The sequence below is a fragment of the Stomoxys calcitrans genome, chromosome 2, assembly GCF_963082655.1.
Source record: "Stomoxys calcitrans chromosome 2, idStoCalc2.1, whole genome shotgun sequence".
Taxonomy (NCBI): domain Eukaryota; kingdom Metazoa; phylum Arthropoda; class Insecta; order Diptera; family Muscidae; genus Stomoxys; species Stomoxys calcitrans.
This window is the reverse complement of record NC_081553.1, coordinates 60,081,145-60,096,791: the sequence shown is the minus strand read 5'-3', so window position 1 is coordinate 60,096,791 and position 15,647 is coordinate 60,081,145. Positions and strand designations below refer to the sequence as shown.

General features: G+C 39.9%; 1 protein-coding gene across 1 annotated transcript; it reads right to left on the bottom strand.

Moving 5' to 3' along the window:
• Positions 1-1,824: 1,824 nt before the first annotated feature.
• LOC106091463 (neprilysin-21-like) lies at positions 1,825-15,099 on the bottom strand. Its single transcript, XM_059361462.1, has 2 exons — positions 14,988-15,099; positions 1,825-3,791 (listed from the first exon to the last, which is right to left on the bottom strand). The coding sequence occupies exons 1-2, from the start codon at positions 15,097-15,099 to the stop codon at positions 1,825-1,827; spliced, it is 2,079 nt and encodes a 692-aa protein (XP_059217445.1).
• Positions 15,100-15,647: the final 548 nt, after the last annotated feature.

Genomic DNA, 15,647 nt, shown 5'->3' with positions numbered 1-15,647 from the left:
CCTTATGACAAAAACACCACCAAAAATCAAAAGTGGACCGATAATAACAATATGGGTATCAAATGAAAAGTATGTGGGAGAAGATAACGAATCTGGCATACAAATTCATGTCAAAGTATGGGGGGTCACCCCACCCTCACAAAAACGCCCAAAAAGGGCACATTAGCCAATCGCGGATGTATGGGACTCGGTTTGTTTGTTCTATAAAGACTGAAAAACGGCAGAACTGATTTTCTCGAAATGTTCGCATATTGTGTAGGTAGGTCTTGAAGGAAACATAGGCTCTATAGTTTGTCGGTATCGAAAGGGGAACAGACCCTCCCCATTATGTCAAAAACACAATCAAAACTGGACCGATAGGCACAATATGGGTATCAAATAAAAGGTAATGGAGGGTAGAATACGAATATGGTATTAAAATTTCTAAGTACCCATCAGGCCGCCCCAATCCCAAAACTCCCTCAACAGACATATTGAACGTTCATTTTAATATGGGGCTCAAATGAAAGGTATTCGGGAGTAGATAACGAATCTGGCATACAAAATCAGATTGAATTATAGGGGGTCACCCTACTCCCCAAAAATGCCTTAAATGGGCATATGATCCATCATGACTATATGGGATTCGGTTTGTTTGTTTGTTTTGTAGAATCAAAAACGGCTGAACCGGGTTTCTCAAAATTTTTGCAGTTTGTGTAAGTTGGTCTGGAAGGAACAAAGGCTATATAATTTATCGGCAACGGAGGGGGGGACGGACCCTCCCCCTTACCAACCAAAATCAAAAGTGGACCGATAGGCACAATATGGGTATCAAATGAAAGGTGTTGGAGAGTTGAAACGAATATGGTATTAAAATTTGAGTCTAAGTACCCATCAGGCCGCCCCAATCCCAAAACTCCCTCAACAGACATTTAGAACTTTCATTTCAATATGGGGCTCAAATGAAAGGTATTCGGGAGTGAATTACGAATATGACATTAAAATTTGCGTTCAAGTCTAGGTGGCGCTTTTTCTCCTAAAGATACATCAAATGGGTTATTTGACCCACTATGACAATATGGGACTCAAATGAAAGGTATTTGACAGTAGAAAACGAATATGATATCCAATTTGGAGCCAAGTATTTTGGGGTACGCCCCAAAGCATCCTCTAAATTGAACTTCATTTCCGTTGGGAATAAAGAACAAATTTGATATCTATTTTCAGTGCAACGTGCCGGTGGCCGCCCCAGCTCCAAAACATCCTCCAAACGGTTCATATTTACTGGCCATGACAATATGGGGGACAAATTAAAGGGATTTGGAAGTGCAGCACGAATTTGATATCCATACATGAGTCGAAATGTCTGAGGTGCCATCCCTCCCCTAAAGAGCACTTCTTAATACCCTAATTTTTAAAAACCAACAGGAACCGAGCAGGAGCATTCTTCTCACACATCTATGAGTGCTTTCTGATTTAAGTTTAAACTCAATAATAAGGGACCTTTATAGCCGAGTTCGAACGGCGCCCCGTAGTGTACCTCTTTGGGGAAAATTTTTGAAATGACCAAGCATGACATTGTACCGCGCATATATCGCCAACATTAAGAGGGAATAAACACCGCGTTGTCCGATGTTCTTGCCAGGATTCGAACACGTTTAGCGATATCCCCATTCAGGGCCTAATGTCCTCACCCTAAAAAGATATTAGAGAGCTAAAGATGGCTCAGCGAAGCTGACCCGGTTCGGCTAGTATAAAATAAATGCTAGTTGTATAAAGTCCATTTATAAATTTATTTAATTCTCAAATAAATACAATTAACTTAGGGAGTGAGTATCGTAGACCTTAATACACCTTACACTTATCCTCAGGATTCATAACACTGCCCGGTCGGCATTTAAAAACATGGGAAAACTCTTCCATATTAGATAATGACGCGAGAACTCTTAAACTCTCAGGTGGATAATATTCCGAGGCCAATACGAAGAAATCATAATCCGGATGAATATCGGCACACAAGGATTGGGCATAGGCTATAAAGAACAATTTCCTATTCTTATACTTCAAATCAGGCAACTGTTCTTGATCCAGATTATTTTGAGGTCGCGAAGTATTCTCATACCAAGCAACATAGGCTTGAAAAGCCATGCTCACTCCACCATTATCGGCTATATTTTCCGATTGTACTATGCTATCGGGCCAAGGAAGTCCGGCATAGGTAAACCGTTGATATTGTTGGCGGAAACACTGAGTGTGGTCATCAAAGAAGACCGTAGATGGATGATCCCACCAATCAGCCTCATTGCCATATTTGTCAGCAAAACGAGCCTCATCATCAAAGGCATGGAGTATGGAATGGGCCAACATGGTACCCAATTGGCCATAGTTAACAGCTAAGGGGTATAGGGTGGAGCGAAATTGATGGGCTTGAAGAACATTCAAAGGAACTAAAAGGCGATTTTCAGTGCGTATATATTTTATGCCTGCAGGCATATTTTCAGCATCATAATAGTCGTTAGTGGCCTGGTAATATTTTTCTCTATGCTGACGGGCTTTTAGGGAATAAATATTCCTTAAATTTTCTATGTAATCGGAACTATTGAGATTCAATGTTCCATATTCCCTTTGAAAATCGGTATCATTGTAGTTGTAGACTTTCAGGGAAAGTGCGTTAACTTTTTCCAAGGAGTATCTAAGAATTCTCAGGCTCATCCATTTGTATGCCTTAGATCTCATTTTTATGAATAATACCGACTTTAGGTCTTCAAACATATTGGACACCGCCCGTTCCATTTCGGCAATGTTATGACGTCTATACCACATATTCTCCAAAACATTGTGAAAATGTCTTTTGGTTTCCACAATGCAGTTGGTATCGTTGGAGGCAAATTTGTGGATCAGGTTATAGAAAATATAGTTGGCTATTATTCTCTTGGGAGTTTTTGCCATCAACTCAATTAGGCTATAATGGTAACTTTCATTTTCCTCTATGACATTATCCTCGGGTATGGATTCAAAGGCAATTTGCATATACTTTTCAATATCCATATAAGGAGAGTATTTCCTTTGCAGCTTGTAGACACTGGTTTCGGTGCGATATTCATCTGGTCCATATCTGTCATGGGAGGCACTTTGAGCTAAAACTTTTTCAAATTTAACAATTTCTTGGGCTGTTTCTTGAGCTAAATTGGCATCAATACCAAAATATCTTAGCAATCTGTGTGTTACGTTTTCCTCATAGCGTTGCCAATAGATCCCCTCACTATTGTTGGCATTTAAGGGCAAGGGAAAAGGAAATTCCTGATGAGTTAACAGTATACCATGAATGGAGACATTTCTTAAATATGGCAACACTTTAAAGCCAAGCAAAATGTTGTGATTATATTTCTGGGCAATATTGGCCACTGTTGTTAACCAGTCAAAATCTTTTTCCACCCAATTATCCTTCTCCAGCAAGGGCATCTTTCCAAATTCCTGTATGATGTCCTTAAGTTTGCTGTGATAAACCTCGCTTTCTGTAGGTCTCTCCAGACATGATTTATAGAAATCTCTGACTTTTTCTTCTATTGTATCTTTGGCTGCAAAGTCCTCACTTTCAAGCATAGCCTTAAGTTCTAAGTTAAACTGTTTTTCCACATTTAAGAGCACACTTTTCTTTAATTCATCCTCTGTGGCCTTATTGTGGGCTCTCCAATTGCCACAGGCAAAATTGTAGAAATCTTCACAAGGATCCCCAGTTTCGTTTAGAAAATTTCGAATTTCTTCCGATTTGCTTAGGCGAATTTGCTTTTCAGTCTCATTAAATGGCGATGCTTTTGTTAAAGTAGTTACAAAAATTAAAATTACTGCGATTTTAGTTATAAACGGGAACATAATTTTTTTTATATGTTTTTAAATACCGACGGCTTTGGCACTAAATCACAACTAAACTTAAATCGCAAAAAAACATAAACAACATTTGTCATAATTTCCAAATTCTTCACTGGGTCATGCGGGGTTATCTCTTGAGCGAAATAAATTTTAAAAAAATTCAAAAAAAAGCCGAAATGATTCCCAATGGGAGAAATTTTTTTTTGAAAGTAAAAACGAAAGCTTACAACCCAACTCAAACATATCACACCTGTCTCTCTCATATGAATTTTAGAAATTCTACATCTTAGCATGTGGTGGCCACCGTGGCGCAGAGTTTAGCATTAGTCTACCTATGACGCCGAACGCCTGGCTTGAAATCCCGGCATCATCAACATCAACAATATTTTCAGCGGTAGTTATCCCCTGGCTACATTTGAAAGACATCCTGCCTTGTTAAAACTTCTCTAGCAAGTGGTATCGCTATGAGGCACGCCGTTCGGACTCGGCATAGAAGTATCCCATGTTCCTTAATGGAATGTTCATGGGAAATTTAGTAGTAGTTTAGTACATCTTAGCAAGTACGGTATACTAAACTCATCATTGCATTTTCAATACTTGAATATATCGATTTGCAACCCAAAGAATGGAGAGAAGAAAGCCGTATAGAAATCGGAGAGAGGTCGATGGGGAGGATATGCTCTCTAATGGCCTATAAAGGGCGTAAGGAAACTGGAATCCTCAGTGGATCATGTTACTGAGTGCCTGAACAAAGCCTTTCTGAATGAATATCCAAAACGGATACCGCCATTTAAGACCAACCAGTCAAGGTTAACACCGGCAATGAACATTCATAGGAAGGAGTGAGAGAAGCAAAGAAAGAAAGCTGGTCGAGAGATTATGGCAAAAGAAGTGACGCTGCGGGCAGGTTCAGGAAGGAGATGAGAAGCTCGTTAAAAAGTTCTTGGACGAAAATTCTCAAAAGAGAATTGAGATGTGTGGAATAGAGTTGGCAAACTTTCGATAAACGCAACATTCGATATTTTCGATAGTTTTAATATATAAATATCGATAATATCATTAAATTCCCATCACCTATATTTTAAACGAAAATGAGAAAGTATTAGGTTGCCCAAAAAGTAATTGCGGATTTTTCATATAGTCGGCGTTGACAAATTTTTTCACAGCTTGTGACTCTGTAATTGCATTCTTTCTTCTGTCAGTTATCAGCTGTTACTTTAAGCTTGCTTTAGAAAAAAGTTTTAAAAAAAGTATATTTGATTAAAGTTCATACTAAGTTTTATTAAAAATGCATTTACTTTCTTTTAAAAAATCCGCAATTACTTTTTGGGCAACCCAATATATATCAGGAGATCGATTTATCCAGAAGCAATATCAATGCCATACCAAAAAAGATTAATAAAGTCACTTGGAAGTCATGAGAGAAATCTTTGTACATAATGTTAGCCTTATCGAATGAAAATTGCGCCCTCTATAGGCGCAATGTATCAGATTGCTTATTATACCCACCACCGAAGGATGGCGGTATATTAATTATGTCAATATTGAGCTGAAACTTTGCACAGATTCTTTTTTGTCGATAAGCAGGTTAAGTTCGAAGATGGGCTATATGGGACTATATCTTGATATAGCCCCCATATAGACCGATCCGCCGATTTAGGGTCTTGGGCCCATAAAAGCCACATTTAATATCCGATTTTGCTGAAATTTGGGACAGTGAGTTGTGTTAGGACAGTCGACGTTTTTCTTCAATTTGGTCTGGATCGGTTCAGATTTGGATATAGCTGCCATATAGACCGATCTCTCGATTTAAGGTTTTGAGCCCATAAAAAGCGCATTTCTTGTCCAATGTCGCCGAAATTTGGGACAGTAGGTCAAGTTAAGCCCCTCGACATCTTCCTCGAAAATGGCACAGATCGGTCCAGATTTGGATATAGCTGCCATATAAACCGATCTCTCGATTTAAGGTTTTGGGTCCATAAAAAGCGCATTTCTTGTCCAATCTCGCCAAAATTTGAAACCTCGAGTTATGTTTGGCCCTTCGACATCCTTCTACAATTTGGACTATATCGGTCTAGATTTGGGTATAGCTGCCATATAGACCGTTCACTCGATTTAACGTTTTGGGCCCATAAAAAACGCATTTCGCGTCCAATCTCTCCAAAATTTAAGATCGTGAGTTATGTTATGCCCTTCGACATCCTTCTACAATTTGGCCCTGATCGGTCCAGATTTGGATGTAGCTGCCATATAGACCGATCTCTCGATTTAAGGTCTTGGGCCCATAAAAAGCTCATTTATTGTCCGATGTCGCCGAAATTTGGGACAGTAGGTCAAGTTAAGCCCCTCTACATCTTCCTGGAAAATGACACAGATCGCTCCAGATTTGGATATAGCTGCCATTTAGACCGATCTCTCGATTTAAGGTTTTGGGCCCATAAAAAGCGCATTTCTTGTCCGATCTTGCCAAAATTTAAGACCGTGAGTTATGTTAGGCCCTTCGACATCCTTCTACAATTTGGCCCTAATCGGTCCAGATTTGGATATATCTAAAATATAGGCCGGTTTCCCGATTTATGGTCTTGGGCACATAAATGGCGCATTTATTATCCGATCTCGCCGAAATTTAAGGCCGTGAGTTATGTTACGCCATTTGACATCCTTGTACAATTTGGTTCAAATCGGTCTACATTTGGATATAGCTGCCTTATAGACCGATCTCGCGATTTAAGGTCTTGGGCCCATAAAAGGCGTATTTATTATCCGATCTCGCCGATATTTGAGACCGTGAGTTATGTTTGGACCTTCGATATCCTTCGACAATTAGAAAAAAATCGCTCTAGATTTGGTTATAGCTGCCATATAGACCGACCTCTCGATTTGGGTCCTTAAAAGGCGCATTTGTTGTCCGATTTCGGCGAAATTTGAGACAGTGAGTTGTATTAGGCCCTTCGACATCCCTTTTCAATACGGCCCAGATGTGTACAGATTTGGATATAGCTGCCTTATAGACCGATTTCTCGATTCAAGGTCTTGGGCCCATAAAAGGCGCAGTTCTTGTCCGAATTTGCCAAAATTTGGGACAGTGAGTGGTGTTAGGCCAATCGATGTTCTTCTTTAATTTGGCTTCGATCGGATCAGATTTGGATATAGCTGCCTTACAGACCTCATTTATTGTCCGAATTTTCCAAAATTCGGGAGTGATTTGTGTTAGGCCTCACGACTTCCCTCTGCAAATTGGCCAAGATCTGTGCAGATTTGGATATAGCTGCCATATAGACCCCGATAAAGGGTCTGAATATCATAAAAACTGTATTTTTTATCCGATTTCACTGAAATTTGGATTTGTGCGCAATTTTATGCCTCTCAATATCCGACCCAAATATGGTACAGATCGGACTATATTTAGATATAGCTGCCACATAGACCGATGTCCAGAAAAAAGGTCTGAAGCCCATAAAAGCTTTATTTGTTAACCGATTTCGCTAAAATATGAAACGGTGAGTAGCTTTACGCCTCCCAACATAGAACCCAAATATGGACTATATTCAGATATAGCTGCGATATTGACCGATCTGCCGATAAAGGGTCTGTAGCCCATAAAAGCCCCATTTATTACCCGATTTCTTTGAAATTGGAAACAGTGGGTAATTTAAGGTCTCCCGACGTCCTTCCCAAATATGGTTGGTATCAGACAATATTTAGATATAGCTTCCATACAGAGCGATCTGCCGATAAAGGGTCTGAAGCCCATAAAAGCTTTATCTTTTATCCGATTTCGCTGAAATTTTAAATACATAATTTAACAGTTACTTAAATTTATTAGACCACTCAATGTCCGTGCCGAATTTGGGTGCATAGGAGCCATGCTAGTACGTAGCCATACTGCTTTTAAGGGTTCCTAATAAAATTTTGTATGCCATTTTTCCCACTTTAAGCAGAGTACAACTTTTTCGCTTATTTATTCTTCAACTTTTATGTTCATGGAAAAATATCTTTTCAACCGTTAGTTTTTCAATCGTAAGTCATGATATTATCGTGAGTCATGGGTGAGCGTGAGTGTATCAAATGTCTGTCTCGTGGGCATGCGTGAACGCATGCTTTACATTGCCCATGAACATTCCGTTAAGAAAACGGGCCCAAACCTCTCACATATCAATGAGTGCAGTCCGATTCAAGTTAAAGCTAAATGATAATAGGCCTCCTTTTTATAGCCGAGTCCGAATGGCGTGCCGCAGTGCGACACCTCTTTGGAGAGAAGCTTTACATGGCATAAAAACTCACAAATGTTGCCAGCATTAGGAGGGGAAAACTACAATTGAAAATTTTTTCTGATGGTCTCGCCAGGATTCGAACCCATTTCTTCCTAGATCTGGGCTATGACCAAGACATTCACAGGTTATGGCCAGGTCTAAAGCCACACTAATAAGGTCCAATTACTTCATTGTCTAAACTGTTACTGTTTTGTTTAAACTGGGAACCGTCTTTTCATTGGTCAATTATGAGTATTGAGGAGTTTTTCAACTAGTAGACACCATTAAATTGGCCGTTACGTAAGTCAAATTTTTAAAACCAACTTTGCCAACAGTTACCTTTGAAAGTCTTCCCTACATCTCTGTCCTCAAACCGGGTGCCTTCAACGGGTAAATATTTTCTCAGAACAATCATACTCATAAACAAAATTGGCGCCCTTGAGCTGTAGTCCCATTTCGAAAAAAACCTGTCCTCCATATGTTCCACAAAGTTCTTAGTTTATTGTTTATTTTAAAGAAACTCTTTCACGTTCACAATACACTGTCGTAGATGACACTCTTAAATCATTCATCAGGCAAATGCCAACAAACAAAATGAGGAAGCTTAAGTACATTATACGGCACACACAAATATTATAACGATGGGAAACTTAAAACACCATAAACCATAGAGGGAGGAGTATCGGGGAAAAACCAAAAACCATAGAGGGAAACAAACTTTGGGGAAAATGCATAGAAACACATAGTCGAACATGAACACACTTCAAAGTGTCTTCTCATGGCTCACATCGACATTGAATAAATGCTTAAGCCACATGAGATGGGAGGATGATGTCACCTCCAACGGAATAATGGTGCGTATTTAAAAACCATTAACATCTGGTAAGATTAACTCTTCAATTCTTCAATCCTCTCAAACACTACCACCACCACCACCACCAATGTCATTACCACCACAACAACATCAGTAATGACTCTGTGAAGAATTTAAAGCTATTCATTTTACTTAGGTTAAATGCTTTGGCATATACCCCACATATGAAAAGCGTATGGCACAGTGGGGGAAGAAACCAATTTTTATAGTCATTGAAATGTTTATTTGAGACCCTTCAAAGCAAATACTTAGGATAGGTTAGAGAGCGCGCCACTTGTAACTTCGGTTACCAGCAGCTTCACTGGGAGACCCTGGTTCCATTGTATTTGAAGAAGAAGAATAAGAAAATAGATAAAGAAGTAAAAGCATGCAAAGTTCGGCCGGGCCGAATCTTATATACCCTCCACCATGGATCGCATTTGTCGAGTTCTATTCCCGGCATTTCTTCTTAGGCAAAACAAGAAGTAAAATAGAGAGATCGTTTTATATGGGAGCTGTATCAGGCTATAGACCGATTCAGACCTTATCAAACACTTATGTTGATGGTCATGAGAAGATCCGTCGTACAAAATTTCAGGCAAATCTAGAGGCTCAAGAAGTCAAGGCCCAAGATCGATTTATATGGCAGCTATATTAGGTTATGAACCGATTTGTACCATACTTGGCACAGTTGTTGGATATCATAACAAAACATGTCGTGCAAAATTTCATTCCAAATGGATAAGAATTGCGCCCTCTAGAGGCTCAAGAAGTCAAGACCCAAGATCGGTTTATATGGCAGCTATATCAGGTTGTGAACCGATTTGTACCATACTTGGCACAGTTGTTGGATATCATAACAAAACACGTCGCGCCAAATTTCATGTTAATCGGATATGAATTGCGCCCTCTAGTAGCTCAAGAAGTCAAGACCCAAGATCGGTTTATATGGCAGCTATGTCAAAACATGGACCGATATAGCCCATTTACAACCCCAACCGTCCTACATTTATAAGAGGTATTTGTGCAAAATTTCAAGCGGCTAGCCTTACTCCATCGAAAGTCAGCCTCTTAAGAAGTCCAGAATGGCAAGAAGATTGAGTACATGGAGGGAATCCAGGCACGGAAAGATGTGTTCACCCATTATCCTGTGTATGCTCGCAATTGGGGAGCTGGGACAGTGTTCCACTGTCTCTAACTCCTCTGCGTCATCGCACTTCGCACCTGGAAAAGTCTGCCTCTCCCTGCGTCCGGCGCGACGTCAAAGACCCCACATTGCAAGGAACAGTCAAGACGCCTATCATATGGACACAAAAAGTATTCCACTGTCTTCAACTCCTCTGCTTCATCGCACATCGCACCTGGAAAAGTCTGCCTCTCCCTGCGTCCGGCGCGACATCAAAGAACCCACATTGCAAGGAACAGTCAAGACGCCTAACAGCAATATGAAGTCAGACTTTCTTAGCCCTAGGACAAACAATGTCCTCTTTTGCGTAAAACTTGGCCAAGGCACCTTTGATACGGCATGCTTCACTCGCGCAGTCATCGCAGAAGACGTATACCCTACCAAAAAATAGCACAGTGGAAGGCTAACTGATTCCGTAGCATTATTTGCGGCAATCAGGTATCCAATCCTGGCCATCTCGCCAACCGCTTTGTTCGCCGCCACGCCTTGATAGCCCGGGATCCAGCAAAGCTTTACAGCTTTTCCCATAGTTCGAAAAAGGTCTTTGCATCTTCCTACCAGTTTCAAACTCACCTGGCCAGATGCCTAAGCCTTCAGAACCGCAAAGATCTCCGCTTGAAATATGATGCACCCATCCAGTAACCCAAATGGTGATTACAAAGAATTCAATGGAGATTCTTGTCAACAAGGAAGGACTACAATCGCATGCAGCGTCCGATCAAGAACTCGGCACGTACGCCGGAGAGTTTACTGTTTGAGTGAAATCGGGTAATATATTAGCCTTTTGTAGGTTCAAGACCTTAAATCGAGATATCGGCCTATATGGCAACTATATCCCAATATAGTACGACCTAGATGATACTTGGCAAAATTGTCGAGGGGCCTAACCAGGGCTGCGGAATCAAGCAATGGAAGATAGATTGTCACCGACTCCGGTTTAGACCCTGAGCACTTAATATTTTTAACAATTAAAAAAAAAATTCTAACAAAAAAAAAGTAAAAGCGGGCTAAGTTCGGCCGGACCGAATCTTATACACCCGCCACCATGGATCGCATTTGTCAAGTTCTTTGAATGACTTTTCCAATATATATATGAACATCATAAAGTTATTGATCGATATGGACCGTACGTGTCATGGCTGTCAGAAGTCATAGAAAATATCACCTCCCAATTTTCAGCAAATCGAGTAAAACTAGCGTCCTCCAGTGGCTGAGATTCTCAAATTAGGAGATTACTTTATATGGCAGCTATATCAAATTATCAACCGTTGTGGCTCAGCTGTTAGATGTCATACCAATATGACATATGTAAAATTTCAACCCTGTTGGTAAAAATTGCTCCCTCTAGAAGCTAAAGAAATCAAATCGAGAGATCGGATTATATGGCAGCTAAACCAGGTTATGAACCGATTTGAACCATACTTAACACAGTTGTTGAAAGTTACACCAAAACACCACGTGCAATAATTCAGACAAATCGCATAAGAATAGCGCCCTCTAGAAGCTCAAGAAGTCTAATCCGGAGATCGGTTTATATGGCGGCTATATCAGGTTATGGATTTAGACCATACTTAACACAGTTGTTGGAAGTCATTCCTGAACGTTATGTGCAAAATTTCAGCCAAATCGAATTAGAGTTGTATCCTCTAGAAGCTCAAGAAGTCAAGACCCAAGATCGGTTTATATGGCAGCTATATCAGGTTATAAACTATTTCGAACCATACTTTGCACAGTTGTTGAAAGTGATACCGAAATACCACGTGCAAAACTTCAGCTAAATGGGATAAGAGGCTCAAGAAGTCATAGGACTTGTTAAAATTTGATCATATTTGAAAATGGCTGCCATATAGACCGATCTGCCGATTAAGGGTCTAAGCCCATAAAAGCCGGATTTATTATCTGATATCGCTGCAAATCGAAACAGTGAGTTACTGTGGCCCTACCGTCATTCGACCCGAATATGGTGCAAATCTTACTGTGCTTAGGAGGGTTAGGCGATTTATTGAGCATTGTTTAAAAACAAAAAGCGTGCTCTCCATCGTACTCAATAGTCCTTGGGTATGTGGGGCACCTTAATCTATTTGAAAAAGGTGTTGATAAACATACATGGAGTGTCAGAAATCATGATCCACTAACCAGTCATAGTGTTTTGAATAATAACACACACTTGCTCAAGTTTTATAAGTTCTTTACTTTGCTTTTCGTTGAATAGAAAGCATGGAATATGATCGCTGGAAGTGGTTCGAATTTTTATACTCTCCACCATAAGAGGGGGATATACTAATTTCGTCATTCCTTTTGTAACACCTAGAAATATTCGTCTAAGACCCCATTCGTCGTTATGACATTTTAAGTCGATCTAACCATGTCCGTCTGCCTGTCGAAAGCACCCAACTTTCGAAGGAGTAAAGCTAAGTGCTTGAAATTTTGCACAAATACTTCTTATAAGTTTGGGTCCTTTGGGATTGTCAATAGACCACATCGGTTCATGTTTTCTCAAAGCTGCCACATAAACCGATCATGGATTTTGACTTCTGGAGCCGCAATTCTCATTTGACTTGGCTGAAATTTAGCATGAGGTGTTTTTCTATGACTTTCAACAACTGTGCTAAGAATGGGTTAAATCCGTACATAACTTGAAATAGGTGTCATATAAACCGATCTGGGATTTCGACTTCTTGAGCCACTAGAGGACCCAATTCTTATCAGATTTGGCTGAAATTTTGCATGAGGTGTTTTTCTATGACTTTCAACAACTGTGCTAAGTATGGTCCAAATCGGTCCATAACCTGATATAGCTGCCATATAAACCGATCTGGGATTTCGACTTCTTGAGCCACTAGAGGACCCAATTCTTATCCGATTTGAATGAAGTTTTGTACGACGTGTTTTGCTATGACTTCTAACAACTGTACTAAATTAGATTCAAATCGGTCAATAACCTGATATAATTGCATGTGAACCGATCTGGCATCTTGACTTCTTGAGCCACTAGAGGGCGCAATTCTTATCCGATGTGGCTGAAATTTTGCATGACGTGTCTTGTTATGACTTCCAACAAGTGTGCTAAGTATGATTCAAATTGGTTTATAACCTGATATAGCTGCCATATTATCCGATCTGGGATCTTGACTTCTTGAGCCACTAGAGGGCGCAATTACCATCCGATATGGCTGAAATTTTGTTCAACAACTTCTCCCATTACCTTCAACATACTTACCCAATATGGTCTGAATCGATCCATAGCCTGATACAGCTCCCTTATAAACCAATCTCCAGATTTTTCTTTTTGAGTCCCCACAAGGCGCAATTCTTATCCGAATGGACAGAACAATAGGTTGATGTATAATCTATAAAAAAATTTTTTTTCCAAAAAAACACATAAAATTCAGAAAAATTTATGAAATCTTCATTTGAATCGCTAGTACAGTCCATTTAAGTTGATGTTTGAAGATTATTTCATCCAAATGTTGACCGTGACAGCGCCTCGAATGGTCCATCCGCTTAGGCATACTCTTTTCAAACATTTCGGCCGGTATCTCACGAATAAATGCTTCAATGTTGTTTTCCAATGCGTCAATTGAAGCGGGCTTGTCTGTATAGACATGAGCTTTAACATAGCCACAAAAAGAGGCTATGTTAAAGCTCATAGGCGTTAAATCGCACCATCCTGGCGGCCAATTGACCGGTCCCGAACGTGAAATAAAACGTTCACCCAACTCTCCTCTTTGTTACGCGTGCTGTGTTGAAACCACATGTCATGCAAGTCAAGCTCTTGCATTTTGGGCAAAAAAAGTTGATTATCATCTCACGATAGCGCTCACCATTCAAAATTACGCTACGATGAAAGAAGTACGGGCCAAAGATGCCGCCAGCCCATAAACCGTACCTAACTATGACTTTTTCTCCATGCATTGGCTACTATTGTAATACTTCTGGCTGATCTTCACTCCAAAATCGACAGCTCTGCTTATTTACGTACCCATTGAGCCAAAAAATAAGCTTTGACCATGCTGTGGAAGAAGCGCACGATGAACTTTCTCAATAGAGCAGGCTTTTTGGCAATAAAATTCAATAATTTGCATGCGTTATTCGTTTGCAAGAGGATGAAATAAAACACGAAACATGCGTGAACTTTTTAAACCAGTGTTGCCTAAATGAAATCAGCTAAAAAATTACCCTTTAGCTATTGGGTTGCCCAAAAAGTAATTGCGGATTTTTCATATAGTCGGCGTTGACAAATTTTTTCACAGCTTGTGACTGTAATTGCATTCTTTCTTCTGTCAGTTATCAGCTGTTATTTTTAGCTTGCTTTAGAAAAAAAGTGTAAAAAAGTATATTTGATTAAAATTCATTCTAAGTTTTATTAAAAATGCATTTAATTTCTTTTAAAAAATCCGCAATTACTTTTTGGGCAACCCAATATATTTGAGAACCATACTTGGCACGCATGGCGAGGGTCCACATACATCCCAAACTTAACGTGCTTCGTATTCGTTTGTTTCTTCCACTGTGCTACATTAAAACACCCTCTCTCTTCTTACCATATGCGGAACAAGCTTCTCAAAGGCAAATTCAACTTACGGAAGAGTATAAGTTTTCTGAAACACCAGCTTCAAAATCACACACCCAAAATCAAGTGATTCCCCATGTGATGTTCACACGGCACAAATGCCGCCGTTCAATCCACATCCACAGGGTTAGGCCGCCACAATCACCAATAAGCCCATGAATCAGTTAGTCATGGCATCAGCAGAAGAAGAAGACCAGTCGACATTTGTTCATTCATTTACTTAAAAATTAGTTTATTTTACATGTCTCCTACACCAAACCACCAATGCCATACCTCTTATTTCAGCTTCCCCCTCATCAAAGCTGTCGTCCATCCAAACAGAAATGAGATACTTGAAAATTATATTTCCACATGTTACACTGGAAATGCCAATGTCTCCGACCATTCGTCTTTTGGTTTGAAATGAATGAATGGACGCCCTGCGACCCCTTCATGTGATTGGTGTCTTCTTAATTTCAGGGCAGAGGTGACTAACTTTTGGGTGGCTTTTTTTTTGGGGGGGGAGGGGAGAGATTCATTGCCTTGATGTTGCAGCCATGCAACAACAGTAATGATGATGACGCTGCTGCACTGATAAAATTTATTGAGGTGTCTTGCTGTTAGAATTTAAGAATTTTATTACAACTTTTAATTGTAAACAAAAAGATTGTAGGTCTCGTTCGAATGCAGGCTCATAATGCAACATGGCAGCCAATGCTGCGAGCATACAGGCACCACCCTCAAAGTTGCATGTCTCTCATAAATGTTTTATGAAAATAAATTATTGTTAGTTGTTGTCTGCAGCAACATCATGCTGCTGTTGTTGCTGATGTTGCTTCACGCTAAGAAATTAGTTAGTGATGCCTATAAAGTGTTTAACACTTTCCGAGTTAATTGCCTAAGCCACTCGTAACAAAAATTATGGTATTCCGTCATATTAAATAACCCAGCAAA